This window comes from Haliotis rufescens, unplaced genomic scaffold (genome assembly GCF_023055435.1).
Source record: "Haliotis rufescens isolate VD_foot unplaced genomic scaffold, xgHalRufe1.0.p SCAF_27, whole genome shotgun sequence".
Classification (NCBI taxonomy): Eukaryota; Metazoa; Mollusca; class Gastropoda; order Lepetellida; family Haliotidae; genus Haliotis; species Haliotis rufescens.
In genome coordinates, this window is record NW_025963968.1 from 6,067,874 (window position 1) to 6,092,309 (window position 24,436).

The 24,436-nt window shown below is 41.9% G+C and overlaps 1 protein-coding gene across 1 annotated transcript; it reads right to left on the bottom strand.

Moving 5' to 3' along the window:
* On the bottom strand, positions 1–24,238 carry LOC124115906 (putative pre-mRNA-splicing factor ATP-dependent RNA helicase PRP1). The gene is made up of 13 exons (XM_046477068.2): positions 24,065–24,238; positions 19,732–19,862; positions 18,597–18,745; positions 15,343–15,533; positions 14,136–14,337; positions 12,489–12,665; positions 11,389–11,643; positions 10,867–11,125; positions 9,770–9,961; positions 8,305–8,427; positions 6,649–6,839; positions 4,729–4,898; positions 1–2,508 (listed from the first exon to the last, which is right to left on the bottom strand). The coding sequence occupies exons 1-13, from the start codon at positions 24,115–24,117 to the stop codon at positions 2,388–2,390; spliced, it is 2,214 nt and encodes a 737-aa protein (XP_046333024.1). The 5' UTR covers positions 24,118–24,238; the 3' UTR covers positions 1–2,387.
* Positions 24,239–24,436: the final 198 nt, after the last annotated feature.

Consider the following 24,436-nt stretch of genomic DNA (forward strand, 5'->3'; position numbering starts at 1 on the left):
CTTTATTTACATTTTATTTCCTCTCATGTGCAAAATGAATCAGATGATAAAATTGAGGTAACATTCATAAGAACACATCGACAAATACACAACTTCTTCGGTTACTGAAGTTTAACAAAGAATCAGGCGATCGGAAATATACTTGAACTAACCAATTAAAAAATCCAGACAGAAGAATGCCATTGACAGCAAAAGGCATCAAGTAACATACACCTGTACATAGATGTACCAGGTGCTTGCTGCACAAACAAAGTACCCTTGTTTCAATTCAATCTGATTTAATGCAAATGTTTAAATGTTGACAACACAAACCTTCAAACTCAGGAATGTCTTTGAGGAACATTCTTATACATTGACTGTCAGAATTTTTAGAATGCTGTTCTATCAAAGACTGTTTGTATTTCAAAATATCTTACTAATGATAATGGCAAAATTAGTTGATAAACAGAAAGGCATAATAAATTGATCAAGTTTTGATATGAAATTAAGAATAAATAATAAGTTTGAGAATATTTCTTACAAAAGTGTAATCCAATTACAAACCTAACACAGCTTATTTAAACTTTATAAAAATATTACCTGACATTCTGTAGTGGTACTGTGAAGTACTGAAAGAACTTGTCTATCGAGGATGGTATGTTTACTAGTCTGGCGCACAAGGATCGGACTAGCAGAAGGACCAACTTTAATCACTGTCTTGGACAGCTCATACTCCCTCTACCTTCTATACCATGGCATCTCTTACGAGATCGGGTCAACACAAGTCATACAACAGACTTTGTTTCACACATGCTCAAGTTCACACATTCACAAGATATTTCATGTCCGCCCTACATGGAGGCCCTGACAGGCAACAGTGAAGAGATCTTGTACTGTGATGTTTACGTGTACTTGCACACATATTTCATCAATCTCCAGAAAGCCATACCAAGATAGACTGGTATCACAGGTGAGTGTTGCACAGAAACACGGGAAACGACCACAACTACTTGTTATGATGTGAAAGGGGCGATGTCATCTTCTTGGATGATGGAGGCAGAACTCATAGTCGTTCCCCAGGGTGTGAGTAGATATTTGAGAGACAGAGAGTATACACTTCATGCTACATCAGCAAGTTTACAGCCAGTGGGAGGATTAGTGACAAGGCATTGCTGCGACGACTACTATGGAGTATGATAAACAGTATGGAAAAACATCTTTGTTATTTGCAACCACAACAAATTCACTCAACAGTCCAAAAAGCACAATCCACCATGTGGTCATGGGGGTCGACATTTTCACTTTCATAATCCTTTCATTCAAAATAAATGAGATGAATAACTTTGATTCCCTATTACACCAATGAAACAAACAAAGCTGAAAAATTCCAGTCTGGTATCGAATGATCTACAGTCCAGTAACCATAGTCACAAAACAGAACAATTTGAAATCATTCTTTCTCTGTTTACTTCTACCTTAAAAATGAAACAAAACGGTGGCAATGATTTCGGAAACGGAAACAGTTTCATGAGATGATGTTCAACAACATGTAATACTTATGTCCACGATCTATCACACATTAGCACTTCCTGCCTGGGTTCAAACCCAGACTCTTGGCACCACTTAGATCTGCCCTGTACACACGATGCTAGCAAACATTAAGTGCATATTTATATACAAATGGCACTTGTACTTCAAGTGCTGCAACATGACATTAATTGCCCACTTGTCCTCCAAGCGTTGACCATGTCTGTATGTCAGTCCCTCAAAGGAAACTCAACTGTCCAATGCGGTACACAGCTTTCAGCCATTGATGCTTGAAGCAGTACATGTAGTAATGCAGATACAAATCTGTATCTAGTGTCCTACATGTTCCATGTCCTTGTCCTTCGCTGAGGTGTGTTGCCCATGTGTATTCACTGCTCCATAATAACTTTCGACATCGTCCATTTTTTGTGAGGGTAATCTGTCATTGATAGACTGATATAGATTACATTTTGGTAAGCTGACTAGTAGACATGGTAGCGTCTTAAATACAAGACAGGTTTGTTGATTTTGAACGGTGGGAACGTAATGTCTTGGATACACATTGCCGTAACCTTGCATCCTTGTCACGATTACAGGACTTGGCCCCAGCTTAGCACTGGGCAATTAACGCTTCAATTTTAACCTTGTATCCTGGGTCCATAGAATCACAGCTGAACACAGAGCACACATTGGGTACAGGAGCACCTAAGTCTACATCAATAAGGGCCTTAGATATCAGTCCCAGTTGGATCACAGGGCAACTTCAGATACAGACAGGTGCAACCTCGGCCTACATGTACGAGGGCCGGCCTTGGAGATATTGGTCCCAGATCTTGCACAATATAGTAACAGTAGCTGACATTTCCTATAGGCAAGGCTGATCAAAAGCCTTCTTGGTACTGCTTGCTCTCCAGCTTGGCAATGATCCTCTCCAGCATCCGTCGGGCCTCGCAGTTGGGGAAGTTGGACATGTCGTAGTACTGGGGCGCGATCTTGATCAACCTGCGGACACAAGCAACAGGCAGCTACATTTCATGTCATCAAATTACGTCTCAGAATAACAGCTATATGTGGGTGGGCCAAAGATGTTTACAGTGAGTGAGTGAGAGGGTGAGTGAGTGAGTGAGAGGGTGAGTGAGTGAGTGAGTGAGTGAGTGAGTGAGTGAGTGAGTGAGTGAGTGAGTGAGTGAGTGAGTGAGTGAGTGAGTGAGTGAGTGAGAGAGAGAGAGAGATGCAGCACTATCAATCTTGTACCATGAACCTGCAAGCTTGGGAATGGTGCTGACAGACCACAGGTCAGATCATACAGTAAATCTTGGTATCAAACCCAGATCTAGGAGAACCATCACAGTGATCTGCCTCACACTTTTACCACTGAATCAGCTCTGCTGAAATGGTAGTGGGGCGGCAGTCTGGGGTTTCACATCAACAGCTAACTAACCCACTGTGAGGGTCAATAATAGAAGGGGGCACAGGTAGGTCACAATCTCATCCCCCCTGCATCTCTGGGCATCTCATACCACATGCCACACAAGGACCTAATCTGTCCTACAGTATCTCAGATGGCCAGGAAAGTAATTGGCTACAAACAAAAAAAAGCAAATGATGCCATCCTTCTAATCAGTATGAGTCCCTGATGCTATATGTCTTTGTTGCACTCAGCAATATTTCAGCTATTTCACAGCGGCCTGAAAATAATCAAGCCTGGACCAGTCCATCTCCGAGGCAAAGACTAGGCTAGAATTATGGAGTCATATTTTGGCTGGACTAACAAGTCTATGCTCAGTCCAATCAAAATCGCGTAACAAAATCGACATCCGGTTCGTAAACAACGATTTCAACGTGCAGATTTTGGTCGACTGCAGGATTTGCAACGGATGTGTACCGTGAACTGGTCGTCGACAGACATTTTCCAAATCTTTTCATGTTTAAAATCAAGGTGCTCACATGACTTGAAGCACTTCACGAGGTAAGACCCTTTTTATTACAATATAGATCTTGATCATCGAACAGATCATCTTGACTGGGCAACGCCATTTCGTTTGAGGCAAGTCCAAGTGATATGAGAGGTGGAATCTGACGGGTCAATAGGAGGGGTCATAATAGTCACCAGTGGTGCTATGATCAAGCCAAGACATTTCAGCCTAGTTCGGCAAGGGTGGAAAGTGGACTTTTAGAGTTAGTTACCTCCCTTGCCTTAGGAAGATGTGACCAGTCAATCCCGTGATTGATGTGAGAAAGTAGTGACACCACTGGCATCTGAGAGCCTGACCATGAATACATGAAGTTGTCTCTTCCGACCAGCATAGGCTCCTGGGAACTTATTCTAACAAGGGCTGCTTCTTTCCTGACAACTAGTCCATCACTTTCACATACGTAGTAATCTGGTACTACAATGCTAAAAAGAAGTCAAGGACCTTTAAATTCTTTCATATATAATATACAATAAAAGTTAGGGATAAAAAATATATTTGGGAATATTTTTATGAAATTGCGTGCTCAGTCTTCACTACAAACAAATATTCCCTAAATATTCATGGTCCCTAACTTGTTTTTGTTAAGTATATTACCAGAGATCCAGATAAGCTGCGTATCTGCGTAAAATACGCATCAGAAATGCAGAAATATGCAGTAAAATAATACGCAACGAACATTACAGATACGCTACAAAAATAAAATTTGTGCGTATATTCAAAATATTGTGAAGTAACCCTGCGTATTCGATTGGCAAATCAGCAACTTATTTTGAAATTATAAACGGGCATTCCGTCAACCTTGCCAAACTCCAAATGACAGTTACATCATGATCATTTGCCATCACACTTTCTTGTGGAAGTATCGTGGTATTTATGAGTCCTATAAAGCTCTCGAACCCACACAACACCAGTTTGCAGGGACTAGATGAATAGTGTTTTTAAATATTTAACTTAATACCCACATGTGTAAAAACTAGTGGGTAACAGAAATTTGAATACCCAGATAGAATAGCTGATATGCAGTGATTTTAAAATGCATGGGTAAAATACCCACAACACCAAAAGCTTATCTGGAGCTCTGATTACCATTGTAAATCTGTCATGGTCCTTTACTTCTTTTGAATATTACAGAACCAGTTCTTCTACAAGGGAGAAGACGGCAATACGTGGTGAACTTGTGCCCAGCACCTTCGTCTTTTTGGACAATAAAATATGTTCAAATAAAATAAATAGAACCAGTACACACCACTCTGGCTTGATATCCGTGACAGTCCTGATGTAGTTCTTGGTGGTGAGCACAAACTCATTGTAGAGCACCCACTCCGGCTTGTGGTCGAGGACGGTGGACGGGTGAAGCTGTACTACCTGGTTGTCCTTCACAGTCAAGTAGTGACCCGTCCGCTCCAGGTGAGCGATCTGCAGCACAGCCGTAAAGGTTAGCACACACCCAGCTACATACAGAATCACCTGAACCAACCTAATGTTTCCTCATAACTAAAAACAGAATGGTTCTATTTCCTAAACTAACTCATACATAATTAATGCCTCTTCAAAACAAAAAATTGTCGTAATCTGTTTATCTTAAATCTCTAGCTGACAAAGAAATACTTTCAACTTTGAAATGCTAATTCTGAAAATTAAAATCTTTCATTAAATGTACATAATCTGATGTTAAATATGTCATCAGTTCAATTTACAATTAGAAAACAAGCAGTATATCAAATAAAACATGGAAAACGTTACTTGAATGAGGATATTGAACTATTTTCTACGAAACATTTACAAAGGGGATAACATAGGTTGCCAATTTCATAACACATCATCACACAAATGATGCCACCCCAACACTCTTGACCGACCATGGCTGTTCCCCACGGCCAAGGGGGGGGGACATGCATGCTGAAAGAAACTCATTCTCTTAAGGGTTAGATCAGATCTAATTTGACATGGTGCGAAAATAAACATGATACACATACACAGTCAGGGCTCAATTTAACTTGATTTAACCTGCACCAGGTGCATGTTGACAAGAAAAGCTGGTTGCACCAGACAAAACCAGGCTGCACCCTGGTCCCATAAATTTATTGAAGCCGAAATATTGATGCATAAGCTGGCGTAAATAAATAAAATCTCAGATCTGTGATGACTATCAAGATTTTACATAAATTAATGATGTATACCTGTCAAATGTAAAAGTATCCACAGTTTGGTGACAAGCCCAAGAAAGCAGGACAAGTCTGTACATAAAACTTCAGGTATTGAGTGACTTCAAAAATCAGTGTTGGGATTAAAGGTCAGTGTAAAACAGACACAAAATTGAATTTGTTTTACATGCACTTGTGCATTTGTGCATGTCTACATAAATATTTGGTTGGCGTTTTCAATAATAGGGTGCACTGGTGCAAGTTTTATACAGCTAAATCAATCCCTGACAATTACAAGTATTATTCTTCAGTCAAAATAAAATGCTTGAAATAACTGCAATTGTATTTGATACAACAATCCTGACTGATAGAGACTTTCCAACTTCATGCGACTGTACATATAACCAAGGGAGATAACTCTAAACATGATTTTCCACATCAACACATGAGTTACGTTACATTTTATTCAATGGATATTGAGTAGGTATGACAACTCAAGCCAATCCCCAAAGTTCCAAAAATATACTGATGGAAACGAAAAAAGGAACAATGAAAAATATAGGGAAACAAGCTTTATCGTCAGTACATTTTAAATAGCACCATACAAATTCAACATGTCAGAATCAAATGTTGAGATGTGTTTGTGTGCATTGTTTCCAACGTGTATTTGGTGGACAAGACTGGGAACCCATGATAGCAGATCATTTTACTGGGTCGAAAACTAAGTGTTCGCTTATTCATTTTGATCAGTATACATACGGAGGGAGACAAAAAATGACCAGATAAGAAGGGCAGCAATAGTATGTCTGTACTTCAAGATGACAGGAGAAATTAAAGTGACATTTCACTGTGCGCTTCATAGGAACAATTTGTATGCAAAACTTTGCAGGAGACTTTCCTTTTCTACACGGCAATGTGTTTCCTGACTTATTTCCATCAGTATATAGAGATCCTATTCCTGACTCATGTCAAATGTTTGGCATGGTGGATGATAACTCCCCTCCCGCTCCTGAATGCCGTACCTGCATGAAGTAACCGGAGACTAACGCCTTCCTGATGTTGATGTAGTAGTCTCGGCTGGTGAAGTCAGTGCTGGACCGCCTCAGGTTGAAGCGATCCATGATGCGAGCAAGCTGCTGCCGCACATTGTCCGCGCTCTTCAGTGACCGGAAGTTGATGAAGTTGTCATAACACCATTGCTGGTCCTCCTGGTCTGTAACGGAAGATAACACAGGTTAACAAGGTATCCTTCTTGAAATACTCTAGAATGGGCATTTAAGTCATTATCATTGTCATTATAATATTATCTGTCAATCATTCACCTTATTATACTCTGGAATGGTCACTATCGTCAGTATCATTATCTTTGTCATAATATTATCTGCAAATCATTCACATTCATCTAATTCACCAATCCAAAATCATTGTGGGTACAAATCAATCATTTGTGTGTTTTTCTTGTTGAATGCAATACTCAGCAATATTAGCAATATTACCATGGCTGCCTGTAGATAATTAAGTCCGGATTAGACAATCCAGTGATTGATATCATGAGCAAAGATCCAGGTCGTCAGGGTACACTCACCACCATCAACCAACATGACCACGCGATCCAAAAGTAGTCTCAATCTCATTTACATCAGATCTTAGTTCTCGCTGCAGTTAAACATCTAAGGACATCCCATTACGGGTCATGTGAGAACGACCTTTCATCTGACCAATCAGAGCGTTGCTTACCAGATCAGGAAAGTGACAGTTGGAATGTGTTTTCTTATCATGCTACCTCGAACAGTAACGACTGATTCCGTGAAAATCATTTTCTATCTATCACTTCAATGGGATAAACATTTGAACGGAAAAGATTTGGCATAGCCAGTGGGACGCACTGCTGTACAATCTGGGTCATTTATTCAACATTCCAGAATGTTCTTTTGTTCAGTTTTAAAATCTTGAATCGATAACTTTGTCAACATAATTTTCACATTTTAGTCAGGAATGGAAGTTGCCAGTTTGAAACTAGTGCCGTAAGCTCGAGATAACTGCTTTCTGATTCGCTTATGTCAAATTCTTGTTATTCGTTTCTGTGGTCGGTCAAGTTCGCGAATCAGTTGTCTTGAAGTGACCTGTAATGGGATTTCCTCAGATCTTTGATAGCGGTAGCAAGAACTATTCTAAATCGGATCCCCACTGGTGAGTCAAACATAACCCATCCATTAACCGTTCATACATTATCATTCTCACCCCTTAATTCATCCTAATACTCATCCATCCATGGTTCATTATCATCCAATCCATGAACAACTCATCCATGCACATCAATCATTCATAGTCATCCATAATATCTTTATACAAATACGTCATCCACATGTACTCATCCATATTTTGTTCATTATTCATCTATTCATCATTAACAATCCTTCCCATCAAGAAAGGTGTTAGAATCGTCTTCAGCAACCCATGCTTGCCATAAGAGGCAACTATTCTTGTCACAAGAGGCGACTAACAGGATCGGGTGGGCAGGCTCGCTGAATTGGTTGAAGCATGTCATCGTATCCCTATTGTGTAGATCGATGCTCATGATTCCAGTCACTGGATTGTATGGTCCAGACTTGGTCCAGACTTGCCTATTTACAGACTAGGTGGAATATTGCTAAATGACTGTGTTACAATGTACTCACTTTGCTTGAAAGCATGGTATACGTTGAGCAGAGTGAGGTGATCACCATCGATGTGGGCGAACCTCATCTTAGCCTCGTCTGCAGGTTTCTTGGCCTCAGCCGGTCGAACGAAGCACTGCGGGACTAAACAGGGGTGGGTGGGGGCCATGACGGCCCGGCCCCAGCGCCATTAGTTCTCATAGGTCAAACAGCATCATGACTAAAAGGAAGCCAGTATGTTAGACAGTGCACCTGCCACTTCTAATTCAGGAGAGCTTAAACTGCAACTGAGACAAATACTGACATTGCAAATGTTCTCAAGCAGACATATACTGCATTTAACACATTGTAACAATCTAACTGTGGCAGTGTGCACTGTTTGGGCAGAAACATACAGATGCGGACAACAACATGGAATCAACCGCACAAATTTCATCATAAATATATTGCATGTTCTTCAAATATTTACAAGCAGTGTAGTATTTGAGACTGTTGAACAATGTTGGACCTCGATTAAAAATGATATCCGCTGTTCTTAACCCACATGCGAATACTCAGCCACTAGGGTTGTAGGGAATCAGTGAGCTTTGTGTAACACCACCGCCACGGTTTGTCAGTTAATGTGGGCTTAATGTGGGAGGCAGGGCAGAAGTGATGCAGGTCAAAGATTTCTACCACTTTGTTGAAACCCACAAGTTATGGTGCGACCAAATCAAGAATAATAATTTCGACAACATTGGCATTCAAACCCCTGATCACAGGATCCTGGCCTGACTAAGGGACACAACTGGCCTGACATTTGCATGATATATCAGTGAAAACGATGTCTGAAGATCATCTTGAGGTCTCCCCTCCATACAAAATGAGACGAGTACACAAGGAAAATACATGTGAAAATGCTATTTCCTTAGTGAATGAACAAGCTATTGTTACATTGAAACAGGTTTACCAAATATCTTTTTGCTGCATCTTGAATCATGGAACATGGCAAGTATCAAGTTTCCATATATCATATCTGGACCACAATATCTAGATATATCCAGATACACGTCACAACCACAATTTTTATTGATTTTATTATATATAAGAACAGGGCCCGTTCCATGAGTGAGTGAGTGAGTATGGTTTTACGCCGCTTTTAGCAATATTCCAGCAATATCACGGTGGGGGACACCAGAAATGGGCTTCACACATTGTACCCATGTCGGTAATCGAACCTGGGTCTTTGGCGTGACGAGCGAGCGCTTTAACCACTAGGCTACCAGACCGCCCCGCCCGTTCCATGGAGTGCTCTTAGCAGTACAATGATCGTCAGCCTATGTTAAAGTTTGTGGAACAAGCCCCAGGAGCATAACATTCCATACCTCTGGAACAGAAAGAGGACCACAGGATCAAGGAATGCTTGTTATTTGAAGGAATCAATGTTTTCACTACACCCTTCCTCTACTTGCCTCAATCTGACCATCTACTACCTGAGTCCCATTACCTGACAACATGGCCGTTATCGACAGAATCTCGTTGGAACAGCTGAAATCACAGCTGGCAATAACCATTTTAGCGAGCTGTGGATCCAGTGGAAACTCAGCCATCATGGAGCCGAGTTCTGTGATCTCTCCGTCGTCATCAAGGGCTGCCAGGTAGTTCAACAACTCCAGTGCCCTCATCAACGTCTCAGGAGCTGGAGAAATTCAAAGCAATCAATGCGACACCATCTTAACCGATCCTCATTAGTTTTATGATTTTCATTTGATTGTTGTTTACTGCTGCACTCAGCAATATTCCAGCTATATGACAGCGGTCAGCTATATGAGATCATGAGCATCGATCCATGCAATTGGGATACAATGACATGCATCAACGAAGTCAGCGAGCCTGACTACCGGATCCCGTGAGTTGCCCCTTACGTTGGTTGGTTTGTTGTTTAATGCAGCACTCAGCAATATTCCAGCTATATGACGGCGGTCTGTAAATAATCGAGTCTGGACCAGACAATCCAGTGATTAATATCATGAGCATCAATCCACACAATTGGGATTGATGACATGCATCAACCAAGTCAGCAAGTCTGACTACCGGATCCCGTGAGTTGCCCCTTACGACAAGCAGAGTCGCCTTTTACAGCAAGCATTGGTTGCTGAAGACCTTTTCTCTACCCGGATCTTCACGGGTCTAATGAAAGAGGTACATCGAAGTGTGCTGCAGACCAATGGTGTCTGTCTCTGTCAAGGATAATGATTGGTTGGTTGGTTTGTTGTTTAATGCAGCACTCAGCAATGTCCCAGCTATATGACGGCGGTCTGTAAATAATCGAGTCTGGACCAGACAATCCAGTGATTAATATCATGACCACCCGATCCCGTTAATCGCCTTTTACGACAAGCATAGTCACCTTTTACGGTGTACATACGGCAAGTATGGTTTGCTGAAGACCTATTCTTCCCCGGCGTCTTCACGGGCCGTCAAGGATAATGAAGTTACATCTGGGAAAATAACCATACACTTAATTCCCAAAGAAACAACATTGATATGATTTCTATTTTCTGACTGAATTAACTTGACACATTAATCCTTCCTGACACCTACCAGGTGGATCCATGAAGTCGAAGTGCACGAGATCATCGATACCAAGCTTCTTGAGTTGCAGCACTACAGAGCCGAGGTTGGACCGGAGGATCTCAGGGTACGTGTTGTCCTGCATCTCCTGCTTGTACGCCTTCTCCGTGTACAGACGGAAACACTTCCCCGGCTGAGTCCTGCCAGCTCGGCCGGCTCGCTGCTGGGCGCTGGCTTTACTGATGGCAGTCACCAGGAGAGACTCCACTCGGATACGGGGGTTGTACACCTGGAATCAACCGGTTACCATGGTTACAAGGTCAATCAGTTACCATGGTTATAAGGTCAATCGGTTACCATGGTTACAATGTCAATCGGTTACCAGCTTATTATAGATTATACATCAGCTATTTACTGCTAACAGTTCCGGGTTCAGGTAACAAAACTCAATAAGAGAAACCAACAGCAGCAGCGGAGCCTGAATATGAGCAAACAAGCTTAATCACTACATCAGAAGGTTAAAGACCCTTGAAATTCCTTCAGAAGCCCTACCTTCTGTTTGGCAAAGCCAGGGTCTATCACAAACACAACACCATCAATTGTCAGGGATGTTTCAGCAATGTTGGTGGAGACCACCACCTTCCTCCCGATGGCTCCGTTGGGCTTCTTGGCAGGGGCAGGCTCGAAGATGCGCTGTTGCTGGGCTGGGGGGAGGGTTGAGTACAAAGGGATACACTTCAAGTTGCCCACGTCAGGACCCAGGTTGTCCACCTCCCGAGACAGTCTCTTGCACGCCTCGTCAATCTCCTATACAGGAACAAAGATGTGCATGTTTCATTTCCTTAAAGTCAGAAAACTGTGGCTATGAACTATCATTCATTTACTTCGTGAAGGTTCATAGAAATACTTGGCAGATTGGGTTGTATTCTCACTCCCCAGGCAGCTAAGAATGCATTTTGGGAATCAATACTGATGTGTAGGATGGGGTACCAAAGTCAGACACTTTTGGTGTAGCTATCATTCAGTTTCTTCATTCAGTGAGGTGATATGGGGTTTAACGCCGTGTCCAAGATTATTGCACTTATATATAGCGACGTGCATGCACGTGTGTGTGTGTGGCTGCTTGTACTAGTCCGGACTGATGCCGATTTATAGTGCTAGCTCACGGAGATACCATGCCGCAGTTTAACATGAATACCCCACTCAGACACAGTATACTGACTCCGAGCCGACCAGTCCCTGTTTTAGCCCCTTAATGACGAGCGCCAGACAGGGTAACAACAACTACCATCTTTTAACGAGCATCGTTCCACGCAATTGGTATGCGATGACATGCATCAACCAAGTCAGCGAGCCTGACCACTCGATCCCGTTAGTCGCCTCTAACAACAAGCATAGTCGCCTATTACTTTAAGCATAGGTTACTGAAGATCTATTCTAACCTGGATCTACACGGGTATCCTTCTCCAACTACAACTACTATAACCACTAGTATAACCACTACTACAACTACTACTTCTATAATTTTCAGCCACACGGCTCTGAACAGTATTTTATTAATGTCACGATGTGTCTGCTTATCGTGGGAGGAAAGAAGAATGACTGATCATCTTCACTACCGCAATGTGAAGACATGCACTTCCATACGTTACCTCCTGTCCTGTCAAGAAGAGAAGAATGTCTCCGTCTCCCTCCTCACACATGTGGATCTGTACGACAGTCCTGATGGCGGCCTCCAGGTAGTCACGCTCTGGCTCGGGTGTGTAGAAGATCTCCACAGGATGTGTACGACCAGGGACACTCATCAGTGGGGCCTTGTCAAAATAGTGCTGGAACACACATGTGGGAGGTAGAGTCAAGTATAGTGCTCAATTAGTGAGTTGGGTTAAAAGCCGCTTTTAACAGTATTCCAGTTATATCACCATTTGTCAGCTCAACATGAGAGGAAAGCCCAAAGTGATGCAGGTTTTAGACATTTAACACTTTGGTGAAACCCACGAGCACAGGTATGGCTCTGACAAACTTAGAAAAATCATCTGGGCTGACCAGGATTCAAACCCACAATCATAGGTTTCTGGTGTGCCCAAGGGAGGCAACTCTGAACAGCGAATTGTGGCGCTTAAGACGACTGGGCCACCCATGCTCATTAATCTCACTCACTCACTCACTCACTCACACACACACACACACACACACACACACACACACACACACACACACACACACACACACACACACACACACACACACACACACACACACACACACACACACACACACACACACACACACACACACACACACACACACACACACACACACAGGGAACAAACATTCCTGATTGTAAGTCCATAGCAATTTCTTCATGTTGAGATTCAGAGTTCAAAATCATGTTTGTTGGTTTGTTGTGGAATGCCACACTCAGCAATGTTCTATCTCATGACAGTGTGCTTGAAATAATCCCCAATATCGACAAGCAAAGATTGCTGGGGGCCCTATTCTAACCCAGAAACCCCATTAGAAAAGATCATGTGGACAGCAAAACAAATTGTTTCAAAGAAAGATACATAATCATGAAAAATGCTAACCCCAACTATCTACTGATGGCAGTCACACATATTGACCATTAACAACTGTATCTACAAGTTTTAGTATCATCAGGTCATAACAGAGGCTAGCAATGAATAAACAATGGGACAATATCAGCTGCTTGCAATTGTCCAGACTAGTGCCGATGCTAGCCCACTGAGATACCATACCGCAGTGTAACACACTATACTGACTCCGAGCCAATCAGTCCTCATTTTGTCCCCTTAATGGCAGGTTAACAACAAGTACCAACTTTTAACATCTTTTGGTAAGACGCTGTCAGGGGATCGAAATCAACGACCTTCCTCTCTCCGGGCAGACGCTCTATCCACTGGGCCACAGTGGTGGTATTACAGTATCATTAAAGTATCTCACATACAATCCATTACTAAACATATTATCATTGGTTGGTTGGTTGGTTTGTATGTTGTTTAACGCCGCACTCAGCAATATTCCAGCTATATGACTGCGGTCTGTAAATAATAGAGTCTGGACCAGACAATCCAGTGATTGATATCATGAGCATCGATCCACGCAATTGAGATCGATGACATGCATCAACCAAGTCAGCAAGCCTGACCACCCGATCCCTTTAGTCGCCTTTTACGACAAGCATAGTTGCCTTTTACGGCAAGCATGGGTTGCTGAAGATCTATTCTACCCTGGATCTTCACGGGTCAAACATATTATCAACATGACATGAGATGTACCTGGAATTTGCCGGCATCGAGGGTAGCGCTCATGACAACAATCTTGAGATCCGATCGCTGTTTGGCGACCTCCTTTAACAGGCCCATGAGGATGTCAGTCGCAAGGGTACGCTCGTGAGCTTCATCCAACATGATGACTCCATAAGCTTCAAGTAGGGGGTCCGACATGGCCTCTCTCAGTAACATACCATCTGTCATGTACCTAGACACAGCAACGGAAAACATAAACACAGGGACAGGGACAGCTACTACAAATACACCGACTTCTCAGAGGTGGATTTTACAAAGGGATTGCTGAAACAAAGTAGATGGCCCGTCTGGCTAGCCAAAATTTCACCCCTTCTCTGTGTATATTTAATTGGTTTTAATTGGATCAACTCGGTACAATAACAACCGACTGCCATTTTGAAATGTTGCGTACAACAACTTCTTTATTCCCTAATAAATCGCCATGAAATGAGGCAAATGAAAGCCAATATTTAATCTCAGAGTGCAGGAAAACACGTTTTACAGGTGAGGAGTTCTAAAATTTTAAGAGCCCGGCTTGGTGGCTACGTGACTTCAGGTTCGGCCACTTCACGACCTCCACCATTTAGTTGTAGGCCAGTTATTTTGGAGAAGGGCCAGTAACTCTTAAAAGGAACAAGCCCTGATTGCTACATATAATTTGTTGTTATATCTACCCCTGCTCCTACCACAAACCACTACACTTCATCACTATCACACAGATGACTAGATCACTTGCCCACATATATGTTATAACTTCAAATATCTTTTTAGTATCATTGACAAAACTAAATAAGTTGAGTTCAGTTGCAAGTAACAAGTTGGAGGAAATGGGTGATTTTATGCCATTTTTTGCCAGATTTATCAACCACACAATGAAGACTTCACATACTGTTGTGGCCAACATAAGTATTAAGTACTATAGCCACAACCATATCTGGATCTGTACTGATTTGAAACAGAGTTGGGTGAACATCCGCCAAAAAGTGTCCCACTTTAGTACCTTGTGTTCTCAGAAACTATGAGTCTAACTAATGACTAGCAAAGATTTTGACAGGAAAATGAGTGTACAATTATCTGAGAACCCAAACAGGAAATGCAGACACTTCAAAAGAGATGAATTTATATTTCGGATAAGATTGAAATGAAGCCCTAAAAACTAAACATAGCTCATAAAATATTTTGGTAAAACAGTACTTACTTCATGACTGTTTTAGATGAGGTGCAATCCTCAAAACGGATGTTGTATCCCACTTCCTGCCCCAGGCCGACATCCATCTCCTCTGACACACGCTGAGCCACCGACATGGCCGCCACCCTTCTAGGCTGTGTACACGCAACAGCCTTCTTGGCAAACCGAGCTCGCACCCACTCAAGGCACCATTGGGGGATCTACACAAACAGGAAGTAAATAAATCAGAATTACATTCACCTGGGGTTTGAATAAGAATTGGCTCAAGTTACAAAAGAAAAGGTGCTACTATTTGAAATGAAGGCTGTTCATAAATGAAATACTGATTATTTTTTATATCAACCTGAAGGCATGCATCTTACATGTTGACGTTACACTTCAGTTCAAACACTCATGGCACTTTTCAAGCTCATGTACATCATTTTTAGAGCTACTTTTCAATAGGGTTGGGTATTGGAGGTTTAAAGTGTATCACAATATTTTACGATACACAAGGCCGTATTGCAATACATTTCACAACATATTGCATAATTCTAAATTTTGAATTCAGAAGCAATCTGAAACACTGGTGTACGAATTGAAGTTCATAAACAGAACAAAACAAGATGCTGGTACAACATGTTTACACATTCAATAAATAGGCACGGATGCACACTCCGGGTATTTGACAAGTGTAGAACATTAAACACATGATAAAAATCGCTATATGAAAACAGCCGCTATACCAAGCATTAAAAATTATACTGGATACGAATCATGGGATGTGAACCTCAAATTACCTATATACCAGTAATACTAACTCCCTTACATTTCAAGCTTAATGCCTGTATAGTAAGGTCACAGTTATGAGCTGGGTTTAACACCTTTCAACATTATGTCATTAACATCAGCTGTGTTATGTCAGCTGAACGTTCAAGGAAAGCCCAAAGTGATAAATGTGGTACTGGTAGACATTTCAGGGACATATCTAATATTCCAAACTAAATGCCCTTGACAGGAAAACAGGGGGTAAAATCAGGGAGTTCCCCATATACCTAAATTCAGACGTATCATAACCTTGAATTTTATTATTTCATTCAATGCAAAAAAACTAAACTAAGCATTACACCCTCTTCATCTATACAGTGTTAGTAAAATACAACTTACTTCTACAAAAGCAAAACATTATGAACAACCATAACCCCCGAGTTGGGAAAGGTTTAATTTCAATTTGGGAATTTTACTGACATTTGCTGCAGACTTAGGGCCAAAAATCGGACCCTGGGCAGGTCTAAGAAAATACCTGCATTTACCACTTTAGACAAAACTAAAATCTTGTGTAAGGCGTACTAAGCATCAAAATAATTGAGAATCAGGAATTCAAACCAACAATTAGCAAATCCCAAGATGGAGTTATGGCACCTTTTCGGCTACACTGCCTGTGTGATACAGTGCTGAGTTACCGATGAATAAGGCTACAGTGCCTGTGTGATACAGTGCTGAGTAACCGATGAGTAAGGCTACACTAACTGTGTAATACAGTGCTGAGTTACCAATGAGTAAGGCTACACTAACTGTGTAATACAGTGCTGTGTAACCGATGAGAAAGGCTACAGTACCTGTGTAATACAGTGCTGAGTTACCGATGAATAAGGCTACAGTGCCTGTGTGATACAGTGCTGAGTTACCGATGAGTAAGGCTTCACTACCTGTGTAATACAGTGCTGAGTTACCGATGAGTAAGGCTTCACTACCTGTGTAATACAGTGCTGAGTTACCGATGAGTAAGGCTACACTAACTGTGTAATACAGTGCTGAGTAACCGATGAGTAAGGCTACAGTACCTGTGTAATACAGTGCTGAGTTACAGATGAATAAGGCTACAGTGCCTGTGTGATACAGTACAGAGTTAGCGATGAGTAAGGCTACACTACCTGTGTAATACAGTGCTGAGTTACCGATGAGTAAGGCTTCACTACCTGTGTAATACAGTGCTGAGTTACCGATGAGTAAGGCTTCACTACCTGTGTAATACAGTGCTGAGTTACCGATGAGTAAGGCTACACTAACTGTGTAATACAGTGCTGAGTAACCGATGAGTAAGGCTACAGTACCTGTGTAATACAGTGCTGAGTTACCGATGAATAAGGCTACAGTGCCTGTGTGATACAGTACAGAGTTAGCGATGAGTAAGGCTACACTACCTGTGTAATACAGTACAGAGTTAGCGATGAGTAAGGCTTCACTACCTGTGTAATACAGTGCTGAGTTAGCGATGAGTAAGGCTACACTGCCTGTGTGATACAGTGCTGAGTTACCGATGAGTAAGGCTACACTTACTGTGTAATACAGTGCTGAGTAACCGATGAGTAAGGCTACACTAACTGTGTAATACAGTGCTGAGTAACCGATGAATAAGGCTACAGTGCCTGTGTGATACAGTACAGAGTTAGCGATGAGTAAGGCTACACTACCTGTGTAATACAGTACAGAGTTAGCGATGAGTAAGGCTTCACTACCTGTGTAATACAGTGCTGAGTTAGCGATGAGTAAGGCTACACTAACTGTGTAATACAGTGCTGAGTTACCGATGAGTAAGGCTACACTAACTGTGTAATACAGTGCTGAGTAACCGATGAGTAAGGCTACAGTACCTGTGTAATACAGTGCTGAGTTACCGATGAATAAGGCTACAGTGCCTGTGTGATACAGTACAGAGTTAGCGATGAGTAAGGCTACACTACCTGTGTAATACAGTACAGAGTTAGCGATGAGTAAGGCTTCACTACCTGTGTAATACAGTGCTGAGTTACCAGTGAGTAAGGCTACACTACCTGTGTAATACAGTACAGAGTTAGCGATGAGTAAGGCTACAGAACCTGTGTAATACAGTGCTGAGTTACCGATGAGTAAGGCTACACTACCTGTGTAATACAGTACAGAGTTAGCGATGAGTAAGGCTACACTACCTGTGTAATACAATGCTGAGTTACCGATGAGTAAGGCTACACTACCTGTGTAATACAGTACAGAGTTAGCGATGAGTAAGGCTACAGAACCTGTGTAATACAATGCTGAGTTACCGATGAGTAAGGCTACACTACCTGTGTAATACAGTGCTGAGTTACTGATGAATAAGGCTACACTGCCTGTGTGATATAGTACAGAGTTACCGATGAATAAGGCTACACTGTCTGTGTAATACAGTACAGAGTTACCGATGAGTAAGGCTACACTACCTGTGTAATACAGTCCAGAGTTACCGATGAGTAAGGCTACAGTACCTGTGTGGTCTTGCCAGAGCCAGTTTCTCCCACCAGGACAATGGTCTGGTATTTGGTCATCATCTCCATGAATTTTTCCTTGTACTCCCAGACTGGCAGCGTCATCCGCTTGTTGAGCAGCTGGTAGTAGCGGGGGGAGTAGGGCATCCCTGGAACCAGACACATCAGTGAGTGATTCATTTGTTTGATTGTTTGTTTGTTGTTTAACGCTGCACTTAGCAATATTCCAGCTATATGACAGCAGTCTGTAAATAATCTAGACAATTGATAACATGAGCATCGATCCACGTAATGGGGTTACGATGACATTCATCAACTAAGTCAGCGAGCCTGACCACCCGATCCCATTACAGACGCCTCCTACGACAAGCATAGTTGCCTTATACCATGTATACGGCAAGCATGAGTTGCTGAAGACCGATTTTACCCTGGATCTTCATGGTTAGTGAGTGAGTCAACATTAATAGTGTTCCCACACAGGATAGGTGTAACAATACACTGAGGTCGCAATACAATATGTATCCTGACACTATGGATGCGATACGTTTGTTTTGTTTGTTTTTTGTTTAACGCCGCACTCGGCAATATTCCAGCTATATGACGGCGATCTGTAAAAATCAAGTCTGGACCAGACAATCCAGTGATTGATATCATGAGCATCGATCCACGCATCAACCAAGTCAGCGAGCCTGACCCCCCGATCCCATTAGTCGCCTCTTTACGGATGTGATACGATGCATACTCTGATACAGTACTTCTATTTCATGAGTTGATATTCTCTCTTTTCCAGATGAATCACAACCCTGAATCATATGGGTTTTTTATTTCAGAGATCAAAATGGTATATTGTAGGGAGAGGGAGAGAGGGCGAGGGGGGAGAGGGAGAGGGAGAGGGAGAGGGAGAGGGAGAGAGAGAGAGAGAGAGAGAGAGATTTCACACTGCTTTTAGCAATATTCCGGCAATATCATGCCTGGGAACACCAGAAATGGGCTTCACACATGGGAAACCGAACCCGGGCCTTCAGCATCAGTGAATGCTTAGCCACTAGGCTACCCCACCACTGAAACTGAGTGAGTGAATCCTAGTCTTGTAATGGAGAAGCGGCTGCTGCTGGGCTCCACAAGCCTTGATTACCTGTGAAGGGATTCATCTGCAGCGTGGGTCTCGGGATGTTGAACTGCTCAAATATGGACTTGGGCTTGTCCTTGTCCTTATCTCTGTCCCGATCCCGATCCCGGTCCCGGTCTTTGTCTCGGTCGTCATCTCTGCAAAAAGAATCAAAACCAATTTCAACATAATAACAAAGCACATTAATTATATAGTTGACACATGTCTAATTATTTCTTTTTCACCAGCCTGGACAGCCAAGACATGGTTCTAGATAAAAAAATCAGGACTGCCAAGATCAATCGGGGATAGAAACTGTAAATATTACAATAAATTGTATATTAATATTACAATACTCGTCCTATCTCACACTATGCATTTCTTCTTTCTTCTTTTGATCCTATGTGGAAACATGCTTGAACAAAGTTTCCAGGTTCTAATAAACAATCTACCCAAACACATCCCTGCATGACCATGGTTACGACCCAAACAAATGAAAACAATAATATACCCTGAAGTTCCAGGATTTATTCAGTACATATATGGAGCAGGTACACGCATCTACTATCTGCGCTGTGTAGTCGTCAACTGAAGTGCCAGGACCAAGGGGCCGAATTGGTGAAGACTCTGGACGTCAGTAACAGAGATATCATGGAGGTAGTGGGAAGCGAATTCCGCATCAGACTTCCAGAAGCAGCCTTCCATAATGGCGGAGAGAGAGCAGTTGCCATGTAGGCCCATGGTAGAAGTGATTGCTTGGGTCTCAAGAGGATTGCATGTGACAGGCTGAAACAATCCTTGAAGAATTTAGGCCCGTAGAATGGTCGTGCTAAGCCAAAATGTAAGTAAGGGAAACTTCTGTTGTGGTCGCCATAGAATGAAGAGTCTCTTTCGGAAACGACAAAGTGGTCACACAGCCTCAAGGTAGACCCAAAGCGCTCGAATCAGACATAAAGAGATGTCCTCATGGTCAGCAGGGCTCAGGATAGATGCCAGCGATGGGACGGTAAACAAATCATCTGGTTGGCCCGGAAGCTGATTTTTGTGATAAAATCCCATCAGTCCCAGAAAAACTTTCCATTCTGGACCCTGTTAACATCCATAGTATGGATTTTGCTAACTCATGCAGAAGTCACACGGGCCAGAAGGAAAATGGTCTTGAAGGTGATCAACTGAAAAGGCTTGTAAGCAAGCGGTTCATATTCTGCTGAAGTCAATGGTGAAGGATGACGAGATGACTGGTCCGCCAAATTGTAGGTGAGTGAGTGAGTATGGTTTTAAGCCGCTTTTAGTAATATTCCAGCAATATCACAGGACACCAGAAATGGGCTTCACACATTGTACCCATGTCGGGAATCGAACCCGGGTCTTCAGCGTGACGAGCGAACGCTTTAACCACTAGGCTACCCGACCGACCCCCAACTCGTAGGACCAAATGAGGCCTGAAGCTCAGCAACTGTAGATATCTTTGATCCAGGTGTAGTAGCAATGACTGAGTTGATCGCAGCAAGATCAGTAGCTAAAGTAGACCCTAGATCTACTTTTAAATCGTAAATGATGGAGATTTACATTAAAGAACTCTTCCGTGAGGTGTTCGCATTCTGAGCAGCATTTGTCCAAACTACACCAGCCACGGCAATCACAACAAAGTTTGTGAGGTCAGAGGTGGAAATATTAAGGCAACATTTCCGACAGCCTGGGCAAACAGGACTGTCCTTGTCCATTATCCCTCAGATTATGTACGTCATCTAGATGATGTTGAAGGGAATCTCCACACAAAAAACAACTAGATTCTCTTAAATCTCAAGGCTCCATTATGAGGCGAAGAGACAGAGAATGATGTGGCAGAAGCAATCATTTGATCACATCGTGTAGGTCGCTATGCACTGGATTATTGTGTGTGACCCATTTATTTTGGTGTTAACAATGGTGATGCTGGAATGCCTTTTGGAATGTAAATGTGCCAAATAGAAAAAGTTTGATCCATCTGCTAACTTTGTGAATGTCATTTCAGTAAGGCTAGATAATAATAAGTCATATTTCAGAAACGCTGCTCCCTTTCTCTTCATTGCGATTCATAATACACAATGTTAATTTGTGCATTATACTGTGCATGTTTGTAATTTTTTCAAGTGTTTGTCATGTTTACTTGTTCAAAAGTACACTTATCACTGGCTTCATTTCACATTCATTGTCACAAGGTACTGAAGTTTAAAAAACATAATTTTAAGTGGGCCCTTCAGGCACTGGGAACATAGTTTAACCATGCCATTGTCAGTATAATGCAAGGAATAATAAAATAAATTATTTGAAAGATTGTCCTTACAATCAATAATGTTACTCACTGTATACATGGTATAGTTAACATGGAATAACATGTAAATCAACCATAGCAGTTCCCATTAACCATGTTAACAGCTATTATGAAATTGCTGGTTGTGAACCAGACTTTGTCAAGAAGTAGTATTACTTTAGAAAGTCTATCTCCTTCAGTTTCATTGAGATTGATAACAATCACAGGTTTCTTTGGTGAATTATTCTGTACACAAAGAGTCAGAGTGTTCATAAAAATGATTAATTTTCATTTGTTTGTCCCACATAAATGAAGATCTGTGGTAGAACAGGTCTTCAGCAACACATGCTTGCCGTAAAAGGCGACTATGTTTGTCGTAAGAGGCACTAACAGGATTGGGTGGTTATGCTCGCTGACTTGGTTGATAAATGTCATTGTATCCCAATTGCGTGGATCGATGCTCATGATGTCAATCACTGGATTGTCTGGTCCAGACTCGATTATTTACAGACCGCCGTCATATAGCTGGAATATTTCTGAGTGCAGCGTTAAACAACAAAAGAACAAATTCAGCGACAGTTTCTAATAAACATTGTCAAAAGGTATTAAATAAATCTGATTTCAACAGTTTGCCCTGTAGGCACAAAACAACTTACTTTAGCCATGATTAAAACTGCCGTAAGAAGTTATAACCGTTTCTGCTGTCAAAAACATCTACCATACGATTAAGATCACTTTCAATAGTTCTTGGTGTTATTAGCTACGATTACTAAAACAAAACATGACTAAGCCCGTCTGTGGCTATTCCAACTTAATCCAAGTCTAGTAAAATCCTGTTCAGTCAACTAGGCAACAATGCAGTTTACCAGGCGCAGCCGAGCTCTACCATCCGCTCAATTACCGCGCTATAGTGCCACCGCTGTCTCGTTATACCGTTACCGTCCCTCACACTCTGGTGACTCTTGCTTCACGTTCTCGGTCTTAGGGAAACTTACACATCTTTACGATCAAACACCCGTTCTCAGTCTTAGGGAAACTTACACGTCTTTTCGAATCAACACCCGTTTTCGGTCTTAGGGAAACTTACACCCCTTTTTGGTCCTTAGGGTTAGCTTGCTTTGGGCAAGGCTTAGCCATCAAATCCTATTCAAGCGTTAATCCAGTTAATCCCATTGGTCTGTCATGTTGACATAAACAATGGCGGGTGTGGTTTCAAGAAAAGATGAATGGGAGAGCGGACCGTGACGTCACACGCATGCGCAATTCATTGTTTACTGAATTACGCATGCATGTTAATGGGGATTCTAATGACCCGTAAAACAAGCCCTTATTACATGTGATAGCGCCTGTGGTAGAGTGTCGGCTAATTAACGCATTAATTAGCAGAGACGGTGAAGCGTGTTCGAGCCCCCACATCGCTAATTGGATCTGAAAAAGTGCGCCCGGTACAGTGCACTACTCCCGTCAACTAATAATAGTCCACATAATAACATAAAATCTACTGAAAGTGATACCAAGAGTCAAGTTCAGACTAGTAGTAGACTCCAAAGTTTTCAACACAAACGCTGAACTTGAATGTCTAGAATCTTCCTAAAATCTAGAATTCCAGATAATGAGGGAAAGTGTAATAATAATCTGCCTTTTCTTTAACATGTTTAATATTGTCCACTACTTCACTATTAACAAAAAACATCCCCATGTGAAACGTAGTAGACAGACTACCAAAGCGACGAAGATTCTGGGAATTTTTTTAAACCTCACCCGAAAGTGTAGTGGCACTTCATGTGATTAAATATCAAGAAGATCTAGATCTAGATCTAGGTATGCTGTTGATAGAGATCTAAAACCTGATTAATGTATGACAAGGCCATGACTACAAAACGCATTTTGAAACATAATGGCATAAATCTATAGCTATGCCGGCTACAAAGGTAGGATCACATGTATGCGATTCTGAATCGTCTGATCACGCATGTTGATCCATTTATATAATTTGAAATACCGACTTCGTCTCACGCATCAAAATGACAACGACATCGTTCCAACTATTTGGAAATATATAATAACCTGTTCCTTTTGCCGTGAGAATCGCCCACATCAATACGATGCCTCTTCGACATGTTGAAAGTCTCAAAATGGCGTAAACCAGAGTTCACCACAGTTTATGATATACGATAACAACGTTAACACGACGTTCAATAGAATACTATGGTAGCCTCTCCAGTTATTTCAGACTCGGGTAAGGACAGGTGCCCGTATGAACACATGGCGGACATATAGCTCCAAACAGCGATATCGGCATCCTTAATGCAGTGAGCTGACAGAAGAAGAAATACTGCATGCGCTGTACTAGAGTTACTATGTGCCTTTCCGAAGTTGTATTTTCAAAACAACTAAATACGTTTTGGAAAAAAGTGTTGTATATTAATACCTGACATT